The sequence below is a fragment of the Stegostoma tigrinum genome, chromosome 14 (assembly GCF_030684315.1).
Source record: "Stegostoma tigrinum isolate sSteTig4 chromosome 14, sSteTig4.hap1, whole genome shotgun sequence".
In the NCBI taxonomy this organism is placed as follows: Eukaryota; Metazoa; Chordata; class Chondrichthyes; order Orectolobiformes; family Stegostomatidae; genus Stegostoma; species Stegostoma tigrinum.
In genome coordinates, this window is record NC_081367.1 from 59,917,275 (window position 1) to 59,940,294 (window position 23,020).

At 42.7% G+C, this 23,020-nt stretch overlaps 1 protein-coding gene across 1 annotated transcript; it reads right to left on the reverse strand.

The window, feature by feature from the left end:
• Positions 1 to 859: 859 nt before the first annotated feature.
• Positions 860 to 19,860, reverse strand: LOC132210495 (membrane-spanning 4-domains subfamily A member 8-like). Its single transcript, XM_059650839.1, has 7 exons — positions 19,791 to 19,860; positions 14,976 to 15,185; positions 12,335 to 12,463; positions 5,333 to 5,389; positions 2,565 to 2,669; positions 2,035 to 2,148; positions 860 to 973 (listed from the first exon to the last, which is right to left on the reverse strand). Exons 2-7 carry the CDS (start codon positions 15,168 to 15,170, stop codon positions 860 to 862), a joined length of 714 nt encoding a protein of 237 aa, XP_059506822.1. The 5' UTR covers positions 15,171 to 15,185; positions 19,791 to 19,860.
• Between the last annotated feature and the right edge of the window lie 3,160 nt (positions 19,861 to 23,020).

Consider the following 23,020-nt stretch of genomic DNA (forward strand, 5'->3'; position numbering starts at 1 on the left):
TCCACTTAACTTGATATGTAATAACATGAAATAATGTGGCAACATCAAAATGGCAAACTGTCACTACTCTGCCAATTTTTATTTTCATTGATTGCAGATAGAGAGATGGATGCAAAAGGCATTAAAATTGAAAATACTGGAGAAATCCAGCAGGTCTGGCAGCATCAGCGGAGAGAGAAACAGAGCTGAAATGTTAAACTGTGTTTATATCTCCACTAATGCCGCCAGTTCAGCTTAGTTTCTCTAGCACTTTCTGTTTTAATTTCAAGTTTCCAGTATCTGCAGTTTTTGCTTTTATTTAAGTGCAATATATTTTGCTGACTTGTCATCTCCAGTTGCACGCCATTGGACAAAATCAATTGCAAGTCCTTAGAGTCAATGCTCAAGACATGGAGTTTTAATTATCTGCAGCATACCAGTAACAACTATTTATGTTTATGAGCAATACGTTGGTTATGGCCATGAAATCATCCTAAGTTATGAAACTGAATTAGATACATGTAGCAACTGGAGGACAGCCACTAAAGTAAATCACTATTAAAGGTTTAAAAGATTGGAACAGTGCAACAGATTCATAACTTTCTTACAAGGTAGCAAGCCTGCCTTTATCGAGCCTGCAATATTGTACTGCCCACATGGGACCCTACGGTACCATAAATTCATCCCCTCTGAAGCAACACTGTGTAGAAATTTTACTGTTGCCATCCTAGCTTACTTGGATATGGGTAATAAATGTCACTTTGGCGGAATCATATGCAGCCCAAGAACAAAATAAACAGAATCCTAAATCTTTACATGCAAATTAATAATGATGCATCAAGTTCAGTAAATTGAATTAACTTTTCCGGAGTTGAATTTCTTATCCAGCATATACATTTTCTGTCACTATCACGTTGTAAGGAGGAGGACTCTCCTGAAACTGTGGAGGGGGAATTGGTTGTGCAGATGCATTACTGTAGACCACAATAACCGGCTGAAAAACAAAACAGCACAAATTAATAGAATTTGAAAGGTTTAAGCACAGGAAGACACAGCCAGTTCATTATGCCTCAACCATTTCTCCCACTCTGCTAGAAGCTATTGTGTCTGCCACTTTCCCCATGGAGCAACAGTGATTGTGCTGGCTCTCAGTCAGAGCAATGAACCAAACTGCATTTATGGTGTGATAATGGGAACTGCAGACGATGGAGAATCCAAGATAATAAAATGTGAGGCTGGATGAACACAGCAGGCCCAGCAGCATCTCAGGAGCACAAAAGCTTTTGTGCTCCTGAGATGCTGCTGGGCCTGCTGTGTTCATCCAGCCTCACATTTTATTATCTTGCATTTATGGTGTAGTACTCTAGAGGGAGCTGAAATAAATAGGGAGAGAGGAGGAGGCGGATCGAAGATGGATAGAGAAGAAGGTATTTCAGAACCCTCTCCCCTTCGCCCATTTCTGATGATGGGTCTAGCCCGAAACGTCAGCTTTTGTGCTCCTGAGATGCTGCTTGGCCTGCTGTGTTCATCCAGCTTCACACTTTGTTATCTTGGATTCTCCAGCATCTGCAGTTCCCATTATCTCTGATCACAATTTATGGACAGTTGTTTATGTGGCATTTTATAAATTGCTATTGTAGAAATAAAAGCAGTCTGGCTTCAAACCAAAACACAAACAGATTCTAAGCAACCCTCACACCTAACATGTATTGTCGCACCTAAAATGTCACCTCTTCTTTACACTTATAAAATCTCTAGTTCTCTCAGGGCAGTGACTTAAAAAAAATTCAAGTTAACCCTTCCAGCTGATTACAAATTTCGTGATCAAATCTTTGCATTACATTGGACTCGATCCGAAGTGAAACACATTGGCTGTTTGGTTTATGCTCTGCATGCCTTGCCTTTTCCAGTGACTTCCTTGTAGTGGGAAAGAACACAAGTGATTTATCTGCTGGCATCCAGTAATTGTCATTGATAAGGGAATGAAGGCTAACTGACAAATGAATGTATACAATTAATCAATTAATTATATCAATTTGTTATTTAACTTACTACAGCTGGTGTCTCGCAGCAAGAAGTCATAGTTTTACAGTTGAAGCTTGAAATTGCAATAGCTATTGCTGCATTAAGCAGTGTCAACAGGAGAAGTATGACGACACATGCTGTACCCTGTAATGTGTTAAAGACAAATAAATTAAGTTGGAGCAAAAGCATTTTGTAGAAAACAAGTTGGCAAGAAAACACGGGTGGCACAGTGGCTCAGTCGTTAGCACCGCTGCCTCATTATGCCAGGGGCCTGTGCTCAATTCCGCACTTGAGTGCCTGTCTGTGTGGGGTTTGCACCTTTTGCCCGTCCTTGTGGGGTTTCCTCCCACAGTCCAACGACGTGCAGTTAGGTGGTTTGGCCAAGGCTGGATTGCTCATAGTCTCCCTTGATGTACAGGCAAGCTGGGTTAGACATGGGAAATGCAGGGTTATTGAGTGGGATACTCTTTGGAGGGCCTTCTTCCACACAGCAGAGATTCTATGATGATTTTTAAAAAGTACTTATAAATGGCTTAATATCAATGAAGTTTAATACTCACCCCATAAAAAGAAATGCTGGCAAATGTAAGGTTTAAAGCATAAATTATTGTAGCTGGTAAGCAGGAAATGGCACTGATGATGTTCAATGCCAAACAACCTCTGACCTGGAAGTAAAAATGATGTTAAGAGTGTATGAGAAAACAAGGAAGGAGGAAAATATCAAACAGCTCATCAAGCCCATTCTAATCCATTCTGTCTGCAATCTGCCCATTCTATTGAGTGAGCTTGGAAAGATTCAACTTCATTCATTAGGCAGGATGTTTGGACCTCAGAAAGAATGTAGCAGAGATTTACTAGAACGGCACTGGGAATGGACAACTTCATTTACATGGATAGCTGAAGAATCTGAATTTATTTGTCTGATATTTTTAATAGGATGAATTGGTTTGATGCAGTAAAGAAGGATACACTTCTCAGGAGCAGGAGCAGAGGGGTCAGTAAGCAGAGAGCAAAGATTTAAGCTAGTATGGAAAAGAACCAGAGGCAATATAAGGAAATGTTCTATTTCAAGTAGTGTTGTCATGACCTAGGTGTCTCAGCTTGAAAAGTATGGAACCAGATTCAATAAGGATAGTCCAATGATCTGAAATATTTACAGGCTTTTGGAAAAAACAGAGAGTGAGATTAATTAGATAGCTCTAGCAATGTGTGAGCATTGACAGAAAAGGCTAAATGGCTTCCTGCAAATAAAAATTGCTGGAAATCATAGCAGGTCAGGCAGCATCCATGGAGAGAGAGAAGGCTAATGTTTTGAGTTTAGATGACTCTCCATCAGAGATTCCAGCATCTGCAGTGATTTGCTCCTAAATGGCCTTTTTTCTTGCTGGGTCATTTTAATTCCGGGGGCTGACTGTCAACCATGTACCCCTGTAAACAATGGCAATCAAATAGAATTCCACATTATTCATTCATTGTACACTCTATACTTTTGTCCACATAATTAATCAGTAGAATTTGTGGAGCTTGCAGGAGCAGGCATGATGGTCATTGGGCTGTGCAGAGAATTGGATCTGAATACTCACATCTGACTCTTAGCATCTGGAAAGGTGTGCCCCAGTAAATTGGGAATGGGAAAGCCTCAATTCTGGAATACTGCTCATTGTCAGCAGGATGTCAATTAGGCTCACTAATGAGTCACTTGACCACAATTATTCCCTGATTTCACTTGAATTTAATGGACCCTCTTAGATTTAGATATTTTCAAATCTAACTGTTCAGAAACATTATTACATGCTTCTTGAGCAGATGGAAATTTAACCCAGCCACCTGGCTCAGAGTTAGGGATACTACCACATGATCCCTGGATTTCTTAAGGATGCCTAGGAAACCCTGTCTATTTCATGTGCAAATAAGATGCAGCAGAGTGAGCTTTGCAGGTAGAATGCACTAAACCAATCCTGTAAGTAAATCCTTTCCAATCCATTTGCCTTTCATTCAACAGACCAAACAGTCTAAAATGCATGTGAAAAATCAGAAATCGCTGAAAAATCTCAGCAAGACTGGCAGTATCGCTGAAGAGAAAACAGAGTTAATACTTCAAGTTCAGTGAGCCCTCATGGGAACTGGACCAACAATCTAGTTGGATCATAACTTCATTAGGGTAAGGGAAATGACTGTTAGGCAATATTTGACTCTTATTCCATCAGTGCAGCATCAACAAGTACTCGTGGTAGGTACAGTCCTGAGTTAGATACAGAATAAAGTTTCTTCTATATGTCTCTATCAAATACTCCCAGGACACATAAATCATGGAGTTAGATACAGATTAAAGCTTCCACTACATGCTCCCCATCAAGCACTCCTAGGACAGGTCCTAGCACAAGGTTAGCTACAGAGTACAGCCACACACTGTCGCCATCAAACGTTCCTGGGGCAGGTAAAATATTGAATTAGATACAGAGTAAAGGTCCCTCTTGACTATCCACATTAATCACTCCCAGGACAGATTTCACACAGGAATAGATACTGCATAAAACTACCTATAAACTGTCCCCATCAAACACTCCCAGGACAGGTATAGCATTGATGATAAAATGTGAGGCTGGATGAACACAGCAGGCCCAGCAGCATCTCAGGAGCACAAAAGCTGACGTTTCGGGCCTAGATCTAGCTGTGTTCATCCAGCCTCACATTTTATTATCTTGGATTCTCCAGCATCTGCAGTTCCCATTATCACTAGTATAGCATTGAGTTAGATAGAGCACAAAACTACCTCCTACACCGAGCCCAACAAACACTGCCAGGACAGGTATAGAACAGGGTTAGATACAGGGTAAAGCTACCTTTGCACAGCCCCAACAAACACTCCCAGTGTAGTATAGTTCTGGGTTAGACAGAGAGTAAAACAGCACCCACAGTGATACATTGAACACATCCATGTTAGGCAAAAAACCTTTCAGATACATGACCTAATTTGCCACCAGAAATAATTGTACCCATCCTCTAGCTGTATGCATTTGTAAGCGGATTACAGAGGTGGAAGCCAGTCATCTTGTTTCTCGCATTTAGATACCATGAGGGAGAGGTGACTTCTGTCCACTGTGATGGTCTGCATTTGAACCAAAGAGCAGATGTGGAAGTGGAGCATTTTACTCACTCCACCATATTATCCCTTTAATCAAGTCTGTGATGTTTACTTTCTGAATGCTACAAGAAGGGATTCAGTGTGACAATAATCAGTGACAAGATCTTGCTGGTTTGCCACCTTGAATGTTGAAACCATTTACAATCCAACCACAACAAAACCATTCTTTGACCAACTACTTACCATGCAATGAGTTGGCATCTTTTCAACAACTACAGCAAATGATCCTGCAACAATAAACTTTAAAAATATATTTCATATCAGAGAAGAATTGCATAACAATTGAACAATGAGATTCTGCCTTTTCTAAGTGTCATACTCCACTAGCGAAACACCCTGAAATCAAACCCTGCTGTTCCAGAAGTCATCACAGAAGATAAAGATTTTAAAACCATGCAGAATTCCCCAATTTACCTGCCTTCTGGAACCAGGTTGACTGAAATCATGGACAAGCTATCTTTGCTCAACAAACTTGTTACTTATATAAATAAATAGTTTCTAAGTGCTGATAAACAATAATAAATAATTGACATATAGTTCTCCTATTAAAAACACTAACTTCGCCTTTTACATTCATACCAACAGATGTAGACAGATGAAAAGAAATTTCACAATCGAAAGAAAAGACTGGGAAGGCAGTTCAATGGTGCCTCTCAGCAGGGTTTGTTGAGATAACCTTTTAGCTTGTAAGACATTTGCTCCACAATCTTCTTTCTCCATGTATTTTCTCTTGATTACAGGAAGTACAGGATGACTGATTTATACTGGGAAGTTAATGTTTTAAATAGAAAAACTATATGCCAATGATACATTATTGTTTATCTGCGGTTACTTGTTTATTCACATGAATAATAATTTCTTCGAGTAAAGTCTCTGACTTACTGGTTAAGAGACACAGCTTATTGTAACCAATAAGGGCAAATAAATTAGCATTCACCAGGCTTGAGGTTTGTTTTTACTGCTGAGAGAGGACAGCTCCTTTTTTTTTAGAGGTCAATTCAATTGTCATCAAATATTCACACCTACAAACTGGATCATAAAATGTGAGGCTGGATGAACACAGCAGGCCAAGCAGCATCTCAGGAGCACAAAAGCTGACGTTTCCGGCCTAGACCCTTCATCAGAGAGGGGGATGGGGAGAGGGAACTGGAATAAATAGGGAGAGAGGGGGAGGCGGACCGAAGATGGAGGAAAAAAGAAGATAGGTGGAGAGAGTATAGGTGGGGAGGTAGGGAGGGGATAGGTCAGTCCAGGGGAGACGGACAGGTCAAGGAGGTGGGATGAGGTTAGTAGGTAGATGGGGATGCGGCTTGGGGTGGGAGGAAGGGATGGGTGAGAGGAAGAACCGGTTAGGGAGGCAGAGACAGGTTGGACTGGTTTTGGGATGCAGTGGGTGGGGGGGGAAGAGCTGGGCTGGTTGTGTGGTGCAGTGGGGGGAGGGGACGAACTGGGCTGGTTTAGGGATGCAGTAGGGGAAGGGGAGATTTTGAAACTGGTGAAGTCCACATTGATACCATATGGCTGCAGGGTTCCCAGGCGGAATATGAGTTGCTGTTCCTGCAACCTTCGGGTGGCATCATTGTGGCACTGCAGGAGGCCCATGACAGACATGTCATCTAGAGAATGGGAGGGGGAGTGGAAATGGTTTGCGACTGGGAGGTGCAGTTGTTTGTTGCGAACTGAGCGGAGGTGTTCTGCAAAGCGGTCTCCAAGCCTCCGCTTGGTTTCCCCAATGTAGAGGAAGCCACACTGGGTAGAGTGGATGCAGTATACCACATTGGCAGATGTGCAGGTGAACCTCTGCTTAATGTGGAATGTCATCTTGGGGCCTGGGATAGGGGTGAGGGAGGAGGTGTGGGGGCAAGTGTAGCATTTCCTGCGGTTGCAGGGGAAGGTGCCGGGTGTGGTGGGGTTGGAGGGCAGTGTGGAGCGAACAAGGGAGTCATGGAGAGAGTGGTCTCTCCGGAAAGCAGACAGGGGTGGGGATGGAAAAATGTCTTGGGTGGTTGGGTCGGATTGTAAATGGCGGAAGTGTCGGAGGATGATGCGTTGTATCCGGAGGTTGGTAGGGTGGTGTGTGAGAACGAGGGGGAACTGGTGTCTTTGGGTGGTTGTGGGGGGGCGGGGTGTGAGGGATGTGTTGCGGGAAATACGGGAGATGCTGTCAAGGGTGTTCTCGATCACTGTGGGGGGAAAGTTGCGGTCCTTGAAGAACTTGGACATCTGGGATGTGCGGGAGTGGAATGTCTTATCGTGGGAGCAGATGCGGCGGAGGCAGAGGAATTGGGAATAGGGGATGGAATTTTTGCAGGATGTTGGGTGGGAGGAGGTGTATTCTAGGTAGCTGTGGGAGTCGGTGGGCTTGAAATGGACATCAGTTACAAGCTGGTTGCCTGAGATGGAGACTGAGAGGTCCAGAAAGGTGAGGGATGTGCTGGAGATGGCCCAGGTGAACTGAAGGTTTGGGTGGAAGGTGTTGGTGAAGTGGATGAACTGGTCGAGCTCCTCTGGGGAGCAAGAGGCGGCGCCGATACAGTCATCAATGTACCGGAGGAAGAGGTGGGGTTTGGGGCCTGTGTAGGTGCGGAAGAGGGACTGTTCCACGTAACCTACAAAGAGGCAGGCATAGCTGGGGCCCATGCGGGTGCCCATGGCCACCCCCTTAGTCTGTAGGAAGTGGGAGGGGTCAAAAGAGAAGTTGTTGAGGGTGAGGACGTGTTCAGCTAGGCGGATGAGGGTGTCGGTGGAGGGGGACTGGTCGGGCCTGCGGGACAGGAAGAAGCGGAGGGCCTTGAGGCCATCTGCATGCGGAATGCAGGTGTATAGGGACTGGACGTCCATGGTGAAGATGAGGTGTTGGGGGCCAGGGAATTGGAAGTCCTGGAGGAGGTGGAGGGCGTGGGTGGTGTCACGGACGTAGGTGGGGAGTTCCTGGACCAAAGGGGAGAAAATGGAGTCCAGATAGGTGGAGATGAGTTCGGTGGGGCAGGAGCAGGCTGAGTCGATGGGTCGACCAGGGCAGGCAGGTTTGTGGATTTTGGGAAGGAGATAGAAACGGGCCGTGCGGGGTTGGGGAACAATGAGGTTGGAGGCTGTGGGTGGGAGGTCCCCTGAGGTGATGAGGTCATAAATGGTGTTGGAGATGATGGTTTGGTGCTCGGGTGTGGGGTCATGATCGAGGGGGCGGTAGGAGGTGGTGTCGGAGAGTTGGCGTTTGGCCTTGGCGATGTAGAGGTCAGTGCGCCATACTACCACTGCGCCACCCTTGTCTGCGGGTTTGATGGTGAGGTTGGGGTTGGAGCGGAGGGAGCGGAGGGCTGCCCGTTCTGCGGGTGAGAGGTTGGAGTGGGTGAGAGGGGTGGAGAGGTTGAGGCGGTTAATGTCTCGACGGCAGTTGGAGATAAAGAGGTCAAGGGAGGGTAGGAGGCCTGGGGGTGATGTCCAGGAGGAGGACTTGTGTTGGAAGCGGGTGAAGGGGTCAGTGGAGGGAGGGTTAGGCTCCCGGTTGAAGAAGTAGGCACGGAGGCGAAAACGGCGGAAAAACTACTCTATGTCCAACCGTGACTGGTATTCGTTGATGTGTGGTTGTAGGGGGACAAAGGTGAGCACCTTCTTAAGGACTGACCGTTCGTACAAACTGGTTAGCTACCTTGCAGACAATCACATCATTGTTGGTAAGCAGAAGGCCTTTGTCATCAATCACTGGTCACTAATGAGTTACTTGTTGCTAGCCAAATCTCCACTCATACTCATCTCTTGGTTCCCTCTAATCTGCAACTAGATTTCTGCCTCTTCCTGAACAGCAGTGCAAGCAGCACTGACAATGAGTATCAGGTAACTTGCTTTTAAGAAATGCAGAAATCATTTCCACAATCCTTAGCTCGGACAATAATCCTGTTCTCATTTGAGTCCACAATCAAAAACACAGAAAAATAAATGGAAGCATTTTTTCATAAGTCTTTCTCCCCTCAAGCTAGAGACTTATGTTAGACATTGGTTCCATATACTCCCTGTCTCAGTTTGTTTTCTTACTCAGTCAGCCATTCTTCTTGCTTAACACTGAAGGAAGAGTAAATGAATGAAGTTCAATGAGCCAGTGGGGTGGAGAGCATCACAACTTTGACTGACGCATTGTAACTTCATCAAATCACTATTGCCTTTGGACAATAGCGTGGAATCATTAGGAGGATTAGTAATCAACAATGCAGCAACGCACCTAGGTTCTTTTGACAGCACCTTCCAAAACTCCTCCCTCTTACAATCTACAAGGACAAGGCAATAGCCAAATAGAAACTAACCCCACTAGATTGTCCTTTAGCCCACATACCATCAAGATTTCAGACTGCACTATCAGTGCCTCATGGTTACTGGTTCATTCTTCCCATCAACACTACAGATTTTACTATGCAACATGGACTTGAACAGTTCAAAATGGCAGCTCACCACCAGCATCTCCAAGGCAATCGAAGATGGGCAATACAATCTGGCATTGCCAACAATATCACAATCCATTAACAAACTAAAAAGGAAAGGAACCCAGAAAAATCTTAGCTTTTCTTCTGCAGGGGATTGCAAACTGTCATAAACACTGCATTATAGCTGCTCCTGAATTCAGGTAGCTTGTTACAGTAGTAGGATAGAGTTTTATGGAAAATCATTTTCAGGCATGTAGCCAATGGACATTGTGTCTGTTTTTAAAATACATTTGATGAACTACAGGCACCTGCATTTGCCTCTCCAAATTCTATTTCAAGCAGCTTTGGAGAACTTTAGTAAGGCCGAACTTGGAATATTGTGTACAGTTCTGGTCACCACACTACGAGAAGGATGTGGATGCTTTAGCGAGGGTACAGAAAAGGTTTACCAGGATGTTGCCTGGTATGGGGGATTTTAGGTAAGAAGAAAGTTTGGATGGACTGGGTTGTTTTGCTGAAACGCAGGAGGCTGAGGGTGACCTGATAGAAGTTTATAAGATTATGAATGGCATGGACAGAGTGGAAGGTATGAGGCTTTTTCCCAGGGTAGAGGGGCAATTACTCGGGGACATAGGTTCAAGGTGCAAGGGGGAGGGGAAGTTTAAAAGAGACATGCGAGGAAAATTTTTCACTTAAAAGGTGGTGAGTGCCAGGAATGTGCTGCCAGAGCAGGCAGTGGAAGCAGGCACAATGCCAGAATTCAAGTAACACCTGGACAAATAAACAAATAGGAGGGGAGAAGAGGGATACAGCTCCTGTAAGTGAAAACAGTTTTCGTATACAAGGACAAAAATGTGTTGGTGCAGGCTTGGAGGTCCAAAGGGCCTGTTCCTGTGTTGTATTGTTCTTTGTTCTTTCAGGTTGCTGTGCAGGTACAGGTACGCAGATAAACCTTGGGTGCTGTGAAATTTTTTGGCAGTGTGGTGTATTACATCTTGCCAGCATAGCACACTCGAAAATCAAGCCCTGCTATTCATAAAGTTGTCACAAAAGTTGAAGATTTCTAAAAGTACACAAAATTCTGCAATTGGTGCGTCTTTTACATGCAGGTTGACAACCAGGTGTCTGAACTAAGCAAGAGTTACTATTTATTACAAATAATAGTCTCTAACTACAGATAAACAACCATGAACAATCAACGTATGGCTCTACGAGTTAAAACTCTAACCTTGTGATAAAAACTCCCCTCTACACATACATACAGATAGACACAAAAATGTTGGTGTTAGCCTGGAAGGAAAGGCTGGGAAGGCAGTTCAATGGCTCCCATCTATTAGTGTGAGGCTAGAAAAGCACATCAATTCAAACAGCATCAGAAGAACAGGAAATTCAACATTTCAGCCTGCTGTGCTTTTCCAGCCTCACACCTATAGACTCTGGCTTCCAGCATCTGCAGTCCATATTGTCTCCAGTGATTCCTGTCCACAGGTTTCTCTGAGATGATCTTTTGGTTTTTTCAGAGGGGAGTGTACAGAGTGATTTGTTCACACTTGTATAGTTTTTGACATTGGTTAGAAGCCACAGCTTACAGAAACTCATGTGGGGGAATAAACTGCCTTTCATAAGGCTTGAGATATCTTTCACTGCAGGAAAAGGACAGACCTTCATTTTCAGATGTTCAATGACTTCTGGCCAAACATTTAAGCCTAAAAAAAAGTGTATGTTGGAGATCTGAAGCCAAAACATGAAGCACTGGAAAAATTCAGCAGGTCTGGAAGCATGCTGCCAGACGTGCTGAGTTTCTTAAACATTTTCTGTCCTTGTTTCATATCCACAAGCTGTCCATCAACCTGGCAGCCAATCACATCATTGTTGGCAGGCCGAAGGCCTTTGGCATCAACAACTGGTCAATATGCCACAGACTAATCAGTTACTTGTTTTAAGCTGAAATTCCATTCACACACAGTCTTGGCTCCAACTTGTCTGTAACTCAGTATTACCACCAGTGCTGGATCAAGCAGCTGTGTAAACTGCACTTACAATGAGCATCTGTTAGTTTACTTTTAAAACGCACAGTGATCCTTCCCCACAATCCTTAGTACAATAACAGTCCTTTTTTCATTTGAGTCTGCCATCAAAAATAAAGACAAAAATTGTTAAAAGACCGGAGTAGGTAGTGTGCAACAATTGTCCTCTGGAATGCTCTTGGAGCCAATGGAAACACTGCAGCTTCTACTGACTCTATCCCCACATTCTTATTGGCATTCTATTTGAGAGGATGCTTCTACAACAGGCTCAACTGAGAGGGAGAGACTTCTCAAGTAAACCCTAATAGGCTAATGGCACGATCTGATCTATCACATTGGCTTAAATGAGAAGTACATGGTATGACTATGAGTGCACAGAGCATTCTAAGTGGAGTATGTACCAATGTATGGTTATTGTCATATATACCTGAAGAATTGGTAGCTATAATTTTGATGTAAAACAATAGAAAGGGTACAGCACAGAAATAAGCCATTCAGCCTGCCATAGTGTGTTTTGCTGAGTAGAGTAGCTACTCATTTTAATTCCATTTATCAGTTCCTGGTCCAGAGTCATACAGGTTACAGCACCTCAGATGTAGATGCAGGTTGCTATTAAATGACTTGAGCGCTTCTGCCTCAACAGCCAAGCTGGGCAGAAAATTCCAGACATCCACAACCCTCTACATGAAAAGGCTTTTATTTTTGTGCTCATTTACATTCTTGTATTCACTGTTAGTACTCACTAGAGCTCCAGTCCACCAGGGTGTGCCAACTATTAGGGAAAAGATGATGGAGAAAAATTGACCTGGTGCAATGCCGAATGGTACAATTCCAATGATTATTACAAGTATACCCGTCACAATCTCTGTGATCTGTAAGAAGCAGAAAATTGTATTAAATTGAGAAAAGAGTTTCAGTTTCCTTCTGTGATGTAAAGTTTACACTGAAGATCAACAGCCTTTCCATGGCAAAGGTCTAATTTTTACCTCAATTGATTTCTACCCTGTGTGATGTACCCAATAAATGTTATCTTGAATTCTTGAATTTGAACTGGCATTTATCTTTTGAATTGTTTTTGTAGATAATGGGAGGAACCATCAAAAAGAAGACTTCAATTGAATCTGTTCCTTATTTTTAAATTATTAATATAATATCAATATTGTGGCACATCCAGAATTACCTTGGAATGTGGGGTGGAACATACCTTTTGAAAGAAAGACATTTTGTTTATTATTTGATACTGTGGTATAGGATTATTTGGGTGGTACATATAAATTGTGCTACCATGACTCTACTGAAAAGATTATGTCGACAGTCAAGCCCCACAATTTCATGAATCATCACAAATGCATAAATAACCAATTCAATAACTAAAAATTGACCGTAGTGTTCAGGGGTGTGTGGGTTATAGGGGGATGGGTCTGGGTGGGATGCTGCAAGGGGCAGTGTGGGCTTGTTGGGCCGAAGGGCCTGTTTTCACACTGTAGAGAATCTAATCTAATCTAATCTAATCTAATATAATCTAATCTAATGTGGTTAATTTACCTGACTTTGACTACAATCTAAGATAAAAGAAGCTTACATTAGGTTTCATCTACCAACAAAAAAAAACACATTTATTGTAAACAATCTTATCTTTAACTAGTGGAAAAATGAATTATTAGTTACCCATTTGCAAACTTAGAATATACACACTTTAAATCCCAATATATACACATTTATTCACAAATTGGATGCACACCCCAGAAGTACAAAGGTGGATCTGTGGATCAAGAGTTTTGAACAACAAGATTGAAATTAGATGATTGTCTCAGGTGCCATGTTTCTGGAAATATTGACACATTACAGCCAACTTCAGCAAACCTAAATTTAATAGTCAGTCAGTTGGACTTAGGTTTTTGTTTATGTTAGACGTTCCTATGTCTGGAGTTTTCAACCACTCGCTGTCTCTCTCAAGAGAAATTTAACTTTGCTTGCAGGGCTTCTGGAGAAACTTTTCTCATCTTTGTTCTGTGACAAGCTGTAACTTCTTTATAAAAGGTTTTGCTAAACTTTTTTTTAAATCCAAAGACACTTGGTGCCATTATGTGTCACACAAATATAAAGTCCAGCTTAACCAAAAGTTATAGATCTTTGTGTAACCAGTAAGTGAATGATACACAATGTTTTCTTTTGAGTTGTTAAAAACTAAACATGTTTGTTTGCTTTGAAACCAAAGTGACCAAACTTCTTTGCTTTCAGTTTATGTTTCTATAGATTATATTTGTAGAAATTACAATATATTCAACTAGAACCCGATGGATTCCTCATCATATTATTGCAAGGAAATGTGTGATGTCCTTCAGCATTTCCCTTAGATTAATGCTTAATCTAAGGTAATAAAGATGAATTTTAATACAGAAGTGTGGAACTAAAGAGCAACTGAAGAATATCACTCTGCTCAGCATTCATATACCAGCTCTATAAAATTGTTATCCTATTATTCCAATTGCCCAGTTATTCCACTCTACTTTCCCTCATAACCTTGCATGTTTTGTCAAGTACTTTTGATAATGCCCTTCAAAAGCAACTATTTCCACTATCTTTGAAGTAGCAGATTTGAAATGGTAACAACTCAGAATGTAAATGCAGTGTATTAGAGGTGAAAAAAATTGAAACAAAAGACGTGGATGCTGACCTTCTGATATTAAAACAGAGAATACTAGAAACGCATATTGGATACAGCAACATCTTGGGAAAGAGATATGCTAAATGTTTTGGAGGAGTTAAGAAATTCCTTCCCCCAAAGATCCCCACCCAGACAGTGGTATTCGAGGATGGTATTTTACAGATATTAGAGGTGCAGAAATTTTTTTCTGGTGTCAATCCTTCTATCCTTTGTTGTTGGTGGGCCTTCCATATGCCAGGGTTTAATGAGCAGGTGCCAGGGTTTAATACACTAAGCAGCTTTCTCAACTATTTGAGGACGCAGTTAAAACTCAACCACATTGCAATGGGTTTGGAGTTACATGTAGGCCATCAGGTAAGATTGAATGATTTCCTTTCCCATCGGATATTAATGAACCGATTGACTTTAATGATCTTAAACTAATTTTATGAAACCATTATTGATTCCAGAGATATCTGGTTGAATTTTATTTCCCCAATGAATGGAGTTGCATTTAATTCCCTGTTTCCAGATCATTGGTACAAGCTTCTGAATTGCTTGTCTTTTTTCTGAATTAATACACCTCTATTCGGTGCTCTCCTTCAATTGTGCCAAAGCAACACCACACAATCCATGTTGATACCATTTTAAATTGTTACTTTACATCTTAGTGTTTCTCTAACCTGTTTTTGGCTAAAAATATAAACGATATTTCCCACTTTGTAAAGCGCACTTACGCCCAGGGCTTTGAACTTTCCTTTGAGCATCTGTGGCACATGAGAATTATTTTGAGCACGCGCCGCAGTTGTGATTTGGTTCAGTTGAACATTATCCACAAATTGCTCCAGTTGTGAGCCATTGGGCAGTGGCTGTGAAGGTGGAAGCTGGTTTGGTGCAAGACTATTCTCAACATTCTTTGGCAAGTCAGTCATTTTCACAACAATTGTCTGAAAGATAAAGTGTAACAAATGATGTTTTTTGATTTGGAAACCAATGACTCAAACATATTTGTCATTAACAATTGTAATGCCTTGTTATAATAATGTACCGTATACACAATTATGAATGAAACAAATGCACAGTAATAAAAAAATTCTATTTATTTTGGAGAAGTGAGGTCCAGGAAAATCCTCAGTCAGTCTCAGGATTGTAGTGGTGGATATGGTTATGAGCTTTGTGTGTCAACAGAAAATGAATCGAAGCAAAATTTTGTATCAGTATGAGCAAGATAGAACTTGAAACAGATTATTAGTGGAATATGAATAATTCAGCAATTTCCGCAATGATTATCATAGCACAATAGCCTAGTCGTATTATTGCTGTACTATTAATCCAGAGACCAAGATAACATTCTGCATTTGAATCTCACCACAGCAGATAGTGGAATTTGAATTCAATTAAAAATATCTGGAATTAAAGAATCTTAAGCATGAAGCCATTGTCAGAAAAACCCACCTGGTTCACTAACGTCCTTTAGGGAAAGCAACTGTCATCCTTACCGGTCTGGCCTACATGTGATTCCAGGCATGCAGCAATGTGGTTGACTCTCAACTGCCTGCTGGGCAATTAGAGATGGGCAATAAATGTTGCCTAAAAAAGCGATGCCCTCACCCCATGAATGAATACAGAAAAAAAAAACAATTAAAGCATTGATTTATTCGACATCACTGTATTTAAATTGGCTTAAGAAAATTGTCTTGAATTAGCAGCAAAAGCTATTTTTGAAAGTAACTGATGTGCACTTTTACTCACAAAATACCAGTGTTCCTAAATATGCCTTCCAAAGACTGGCGAAGTCATAGCTCATGTTTTTATATTGCAAATGTGCAAATTTGGCAAATTTTAGCAAGACATTTACCACAGTTTCTACTGTAACCCAGATTTAATATTGGCAGTTGTCACAATATTCATTATAACAGCATGCACAGCATCTTCCCCAGATAGCAGCGACTTAGCGTATCCAGCTTTAAGCTGCAGTCCCACATTTATCTCCAAGAAATTGATTGTCTAAATGGTTCCAAGTTTTACTGACTCCCAGTCAGCTGAATGTTCCTTTTGTTTGTTCATGGGGTTAAAACTGTTCATTTTTTTAGCGCCCCTTCTTGAATTTTCCTGGACCCTAGTTTGCCATCTTGCAGGGTTACTGAGCCTCAGCATCTTTTGTTGTCCTTTATTGAAGCCGTGTCTGTGCAGCGGGAAGCTCTGTCAATGTTGGAGTACTTCATCCAGAATACAGAGCAATTAGCTGTGTCTGCACCAGGACAATCAGATGTCAATCACTGAAACTTTAACCCAAGGCAGATGCTTGTTTGAGAGCATTTTGAGGTCATTGCGACAAGCTGTGCTTCTTCCCTTGTGAAGACATGGGCCTTAGTGATTAGCAGATATATGCCTGGCTACACCCACAATGCTGGTTGGAAGGTTATCCCAGGACTTTGACACAGTGACCCTAAATGATTGGTGATATAGTCCCAAGTTTGGATAGTGTGTGGCTTGGAGAAATTGCAGATGATGGTGTTCCCATGCATCTGCTACCCCTATCTTTCTATGCAGTAAAAGCCATTAGCTGGAAGATGCTGTCAGAGGAGATTTGACTCCTGCTTTTCATCTCATAAATGGTGCAAATTACAGCCATTATTCATTGCGTCTGAAGGGAAAGAATTTTGAAGTCAATGAGTGGGATGTTAATCGGGTGGGCTGCTTTGTCCTGAATGGCGTTCAGCTCCTTGCTGTTTTGCAGTTGTACCCATCTGGATAAGGTGACAGTATGTTTATCAGGCCCCGGACTTTTGCCTTTTGGTGGTAGACAGGGATTGGGGATCAAGGAAGTGAGTAATTCACCGCAGAATTCTGAAGCTCTTACCTGCTCTCGTAGTGACAGGATTTCCATGTCTGGTGTTGTTGATTGTTACTGGCAGGATGTTCAGAGTGAGAGATTCAGAGATGGTATTGGCACTGAATGTCAAGAGGAGACGGTTAGTTCCTTGTGGAGATACTTATTGCCTGGTACTTGAATATAACAAATTTTAATTGCCATATATTAGCTCAAGTCTGTATTTTGTCTAGATTTTGTGTATGGACAAAGACTGTTTCAATAGCTGAGAAGTCACAAATCATTCTGAGCATTGTGCTGTCAGAGGGAAATATTCCCACCTCAGTCTTAACGATGGATGACCTTTCGAGCCAGACAAAGATGGTTGGGCTGAGGGTATTACACCAAGGAGCTCCTGCAGTGATGTCCTGGGATTGAGATGGTTGACTTCCAGCAACGACCATCATCTTTCATTTTGTAGGTTAGATCCAAACCAGTGGAGAGCTTTTCCCCACCTCCCACTGACTCTAGTTTTACTAAAGTTGCTTGAAATTATTTTCTGTCAAATGTAGCCTGAATATCAAAGGTATTCATTCCTCACGTCTGGAACTCAGATCCTTTGTCTATGTTTGTATCAAGGCTGTAATAAAAATCAGGAGCTGTGTGACTCACACAACACAAGTGGGCGACAGTGAGCAGTTTATTACTCACCAAGTGCTGCTTGATATCACTGTTGATTACATTTTCCATGATTTAACTAATGATTAAGAATAGACAGATGAGTGATAATTGCTGGATTGGATTTGTTTTGCTTTGTGCACACAGGATATACCTGGGTAATTTTCCAGATTGCAGGTAGATGCCAGTGTTGTTGCTATACTGGAACAGCTTGGCTAAGGATAAGGCCTTCTGGAGCACAAGTGTTCAGAGCGTATAAACTTTTCACTCTCCAGTGGCTTCAATCATTTCTTGACATCATGTAGTTTGAATTTAATTGCATGAAAACTAGCATCTGCAATGCTAGGGACTTCTGAATGAGACCAAAATGGATTATCCAACAGAAATAACACAGTGTGGAGTTGGAGGAGCACAGCAGGCCAGGCAGCATCAGAGAAGCAGTTAAGTTGACGTTTCAGGTTGGGAGCCTTCTTCAGAAATGGTGTGGATCCTGCTAAGACTGAAACACAGAAGAGGTCCTTTGTAGGTCTCAGAGAGGGAGACTCTGAACTGGGGTATGCTTGATTGTAGCGCTAGAAGATACTGGTGCATTGCTGAGAGTGTGTGCTTGAGGAGCCGCAAAGAAAACCATTTTTGGAGGATCTGGATGTTTTGTATGTAGAGATTGTTGCAGTCAGGGCCAAATTGGGATGGCCTGATTGTAGGTTGGAGTCCATTTGGGATGATCTGGTAGCATAGGCAGGTACTGAGAAAGGCAATGTGGCTGTAGAGCCTGGTTTGCTTCAGTATGTGGGTGGACAGTTTCAAGCCTGAAGGGATTACCAGAGGGATGCAGTCAGAGAAAGACCCACTGAGGTCTTTCTGGAGGGAGGAGGATAACTTCTTCAAGGTAGGCATTGCTAGAAGGGGCTTTGCAGTGGAGTTATACCTCACTTGGAGATAGTAGGATATGCAGATGCTGGAGCCAGAGATAACAGTGTGGAGCTGGAGGAACAAAGCAGGCCATGCAGCATCAGAGGAGCAGGAAAGTTGACGTTTCAGGTTGGGACACTCCAACAGAATATCTGGCTGTAAATAGATACAAATGTTTCAGCCTTTTCTGTTGTATTGGTGTGCTGGGCTTCCCCATCATTAAGGATGAAGATATTTTCATACTCCTACTATTTGCTGTTTAGTTGTTCACCCGCATTCATGATTGAATGCGAAAGGATTACAGAGCTTAGATCTAATCTGTTGGTTGTGGGAACGCTACGCCCTGACTACCTCTTGCAGGCTTCATTGCTTAGAATGCAAGGAAGCCTGTGTTATAGCTTCACCAGACTGACACCTAAATTATAGATATGAATCTGTTGCTCCAGGGAAGCACTTATGCATACTTCACTGACCCAGGAACACTCTTAACAAACCTTCCATTTCAGGCAGGGGTTCACCTTTTCATCCATCAACTTGGTCTACTGTATCTGCACTCTGTGTGCGAAAACGACAACACCTTCTGGTCACCAACCATTTTAACTGCGCCTCCCAATCCCTGGGTAAAATGTCCATCCTGGGCCTCCTCCAGTGTCACAATGACGCCATCTGCAAACTGGAGGCACAACACCTCATATTTCACCTCGGAAGCCTGCAGCCTGATGGATTAAACATGGTATTCACCTGTTTTAAAATCTCCCCACCCCAACCTCATTCCATGTCTAATCCTCCCTCTTGCTCCCGTTACCTTGAACTGAAACAACCTGTCCATCGTCTCTCCCACCTATCTGCCCCACCCATCTGACTGACCAATCCCGACCACTTCCAACCTGCACTGACCTATCACCATCCCACCTACATTACCTAACCCCAGCCCTCCTCTCTCTATTTATTTCTGAGCTCCCTTCCCCTTCCCCATTTCTGAAGAAGCATCCTGATCTGGAATGTCAACTTTCCTGTTCCTCTAATGCTGCCAGGCCTGCTGTATTTCTCCAGCTCCACACTGTGTCAATGCAAATTGATTTGCTTCTGTCAGCAATACAGGAATGTGAATGAAAAATGAGAGTTCCCGTCTGATGGGAGAGCTCCTTACCTTAAATTTAATGCAAACTGTTCCAACTAAAATCAGTGGTTGTTTGATAATTTGTCAAAATTAAATGACAAGTTAATTCATTGTGATTTAATACATTAATGTGAAGGATTCATTTCATAGTATCTCTACAATGTGGAAGCAGGCCTATCGAGTCCACCCGACCTTCCAGACAGCATTCCACCCAGACCTACAATCCCCTAACCTATCCCTGTAATTCCTATGAATGAACCACCTAACCTGCACATCTTTGGACTGTGGGAAGAAACCAGAGCACCTGAAAGAAACCCCTACAGACACAAGAATGTGCAAACTCCACACTGACAGTCACCCAAGGGTGGAAACAAACCCAGGTCCCTGGTCTTGTGAGGGGGCAGAGCCAACCACTGAGACACCATGCTGACCCACATGATACCCAAGTACTAATTAATTAGTATAAATTGAGGGAAAATCTACATAGTTGCAGAGATAGTAGGAAGTGCCGGTGCTGGAGAATCTGAGACAACAAGGCGTAGAGCTGGATGAACGCAGCATCAAGCAGCATCAGAAAAGCAGGAAATCTGACTTTTCGGGTCTGGATCCTTCAGAAAAGAAGAAGGATCCAGACCCGACGTATCAGTTTTCTGGCTCCTCTGATTCTGCTTGACCTGCTGTGTTCATCCAGCTCTACACCTTGTTGTTTCAAAATCTACATAGTATCAGGGTAACTTTAAGACAGTGATAACCAGTTCAGGATCTGGACATTGATCCAACCAGTAGCTGAGCCGTGTGGAAATACACAAGGTCAATCCCAAACTGTTGAAATAGCTTAATTTAAGAACGTGAAGCATGGGGTTGCTAACACTGGACTGACTGCCTCTCACTGAGGGAGATCACTCTGTTGCTGACCAATTAGTGACATTTGATGACTAGTTGATGTTGGATAAAATCAGTCCTAATCCACACTGAGGAGAGGCCAGGGGTTTGGTGCCAATGGTAGGCATGACTAGCACATAGCACTTGTGGGGATGGCATTCTGTGTTCACATCCTTCTGTTATTTTGTATGGCACAAGCACTGTGCTAAATGGGTTAGAATTCAAACTGGAGATTAGGTTAGAGACCTAGTCACTCAAAATCGAGCATTGATGAGACACTGTGGGCCATGAGCAACAAAAAGTTATAATCCAACACAACCTGCAACTCATGGCCTGGCATATCCCTTACTCTACCATTAACATCAAACAAAGTGATCAAGATAGCTAGCAAGAACTGCAGATCCCATTTCAGAGACAACACAGTATAGAGCTGGAGGAACACAGCAGGTCAGGGACCATCAGATGAACAGGAACATTAATGTTTCAGGTCGGGACCCTTCTTCAGAAATGGGGACGGGGATGGGAGCTCAGAAATACATAGGGAGAAGAGGAATGGGTCTGGGGAATGTAGGTGGGCTGGTGATAGGTGAGTGCAGGTAGGGAGTGGCAGGGATTGGTCAGTGGGATGGGAAGGGCGGATAGGTGGGAGAGAAGGTGGACAGGTTGTGCCAGGTCAAGGAGGCGGGGATGAGAGGGAGATTTGAAACTGGTAAAAATCCACGTTTAGGCCATTGGGCTGTAGGCTCCCAAGGCGGAATATGAGGTACTGCCTTTCTAGTTTGCGTGTGGCATCATTGTTACACTGGAGGAGGCCAGGATGGACATTATACCCAGGGAGTGGCAGGGGGAGTTAAAATGGTTCGCCACCAGAAGGTGTTGTCGTTTCTCACAAAGAGAATGCAGATGGTCTACAAAATGGTGTCCAAGCCATCGCTTGTTCTCACTGATGAAGGGGAAGTCATGTCAGGAGCAGTGGATGCAGTAGGCCAGATTGATCATTGTGCAGGTGGACCCTGGTGTAATGTGAAAGGTTCTGTTCTCGACAAAAGATAACACCTTCCAGTCCCTGTCATTCCCTGGGTGACATGTCCATCCTGGGCCTCCTCCAGTGTCACAATGAAGCCACCTGCAAACTGGAGGTGCAACACCTCATATTGCACCTTGGGAGCCTACAGCCCTTTGGCTTAAACGTGGATTTTACCAGGTTCAAAATCTCCCCATCCCCATCCTCATCACATGACCTCCCTCTCATCCCTGCCTCTTTGACCTGACACAATTTGTCCATCTTCTCGCCCACCTAACTGCCCCACCCATCCCACTGACCAATCCCCACCACTCCCTACCTGCAGTCACTTATCACTATCCCACCTACCTTCCCCAGCCCCATCCCTCCTCTATTTCTGAGCTCCCTTCCACCTCACAATTTTTGAAGAAGGATCCCAATCTGAAACGTCAATTTTCCTTCTCCTCTGATGCTGCCTGGCCTGCTCTGTTCCTCCAGCTCCACACTGTGTTATCCTTGACTCCAGCTTCCAAAATCTCAATTTTCTTTGACAACTCTTTATCCTCTGTATGGAAAGTTCAATGACAATTTAGTCAAGCACGCTGACAGATGAATAAAATCCATGTGACATTCTTGACTGTGATCAACTCATAAACATCCATTGAAACAAATTAAAAACGAAATACTGTGGAAGCTGAAATCCAACATACAACAGAACATGCTGGAAATTGTTATAGACATTCGGCAGAAGACAGATCACCTTCTTTCCTGTGAAGACAAGTTTGTCCAAAGTCCCTCTTTAACATAATGCCTAAATCCTAAATTTGTAATTCTCCCTCTAATTATAAGTTAGATATCAGAAAAATTCCAGCATTGAAAGTGTTACTTTTTCAATTGTTAAACTATTTATATTGTGTCATAAGACTGAATATAATTAGAGATATAAAAATTCCCTACCTTGTGTTGCTTAACCTTGCCCTGCACTTCCTGATACAGGAATGTATCCCCTTTTAAGATTCTGTTGACAGATTGGGAGTTTCCTGACTTCAGCAAAGTTGAAAGCTGGGATGATACATTTTACAACACATACAGTTCACATTAAGCCATGTGGCCTCTTTACCTGTACTTGCTGTTCAAAAGAGGGGAAATAGCACTTTGGCAGTAATGTTTCTGAGCTATTAATCCAAAGTGCCAAGTTTATGATCTGGGAACATGGGTTAAAATCCCACACAGCAACTGGCAGGATTTAATTTCAGTTAATGATAAAGCAAATGTGGAATTAAAGGCCAGGCTTGAGAATCATGACCATGAAACCATCATTAATTTTCAAGAAAATCCCAGTCGATTTATGAGGCTGTTATCATGTGGTTTCCAG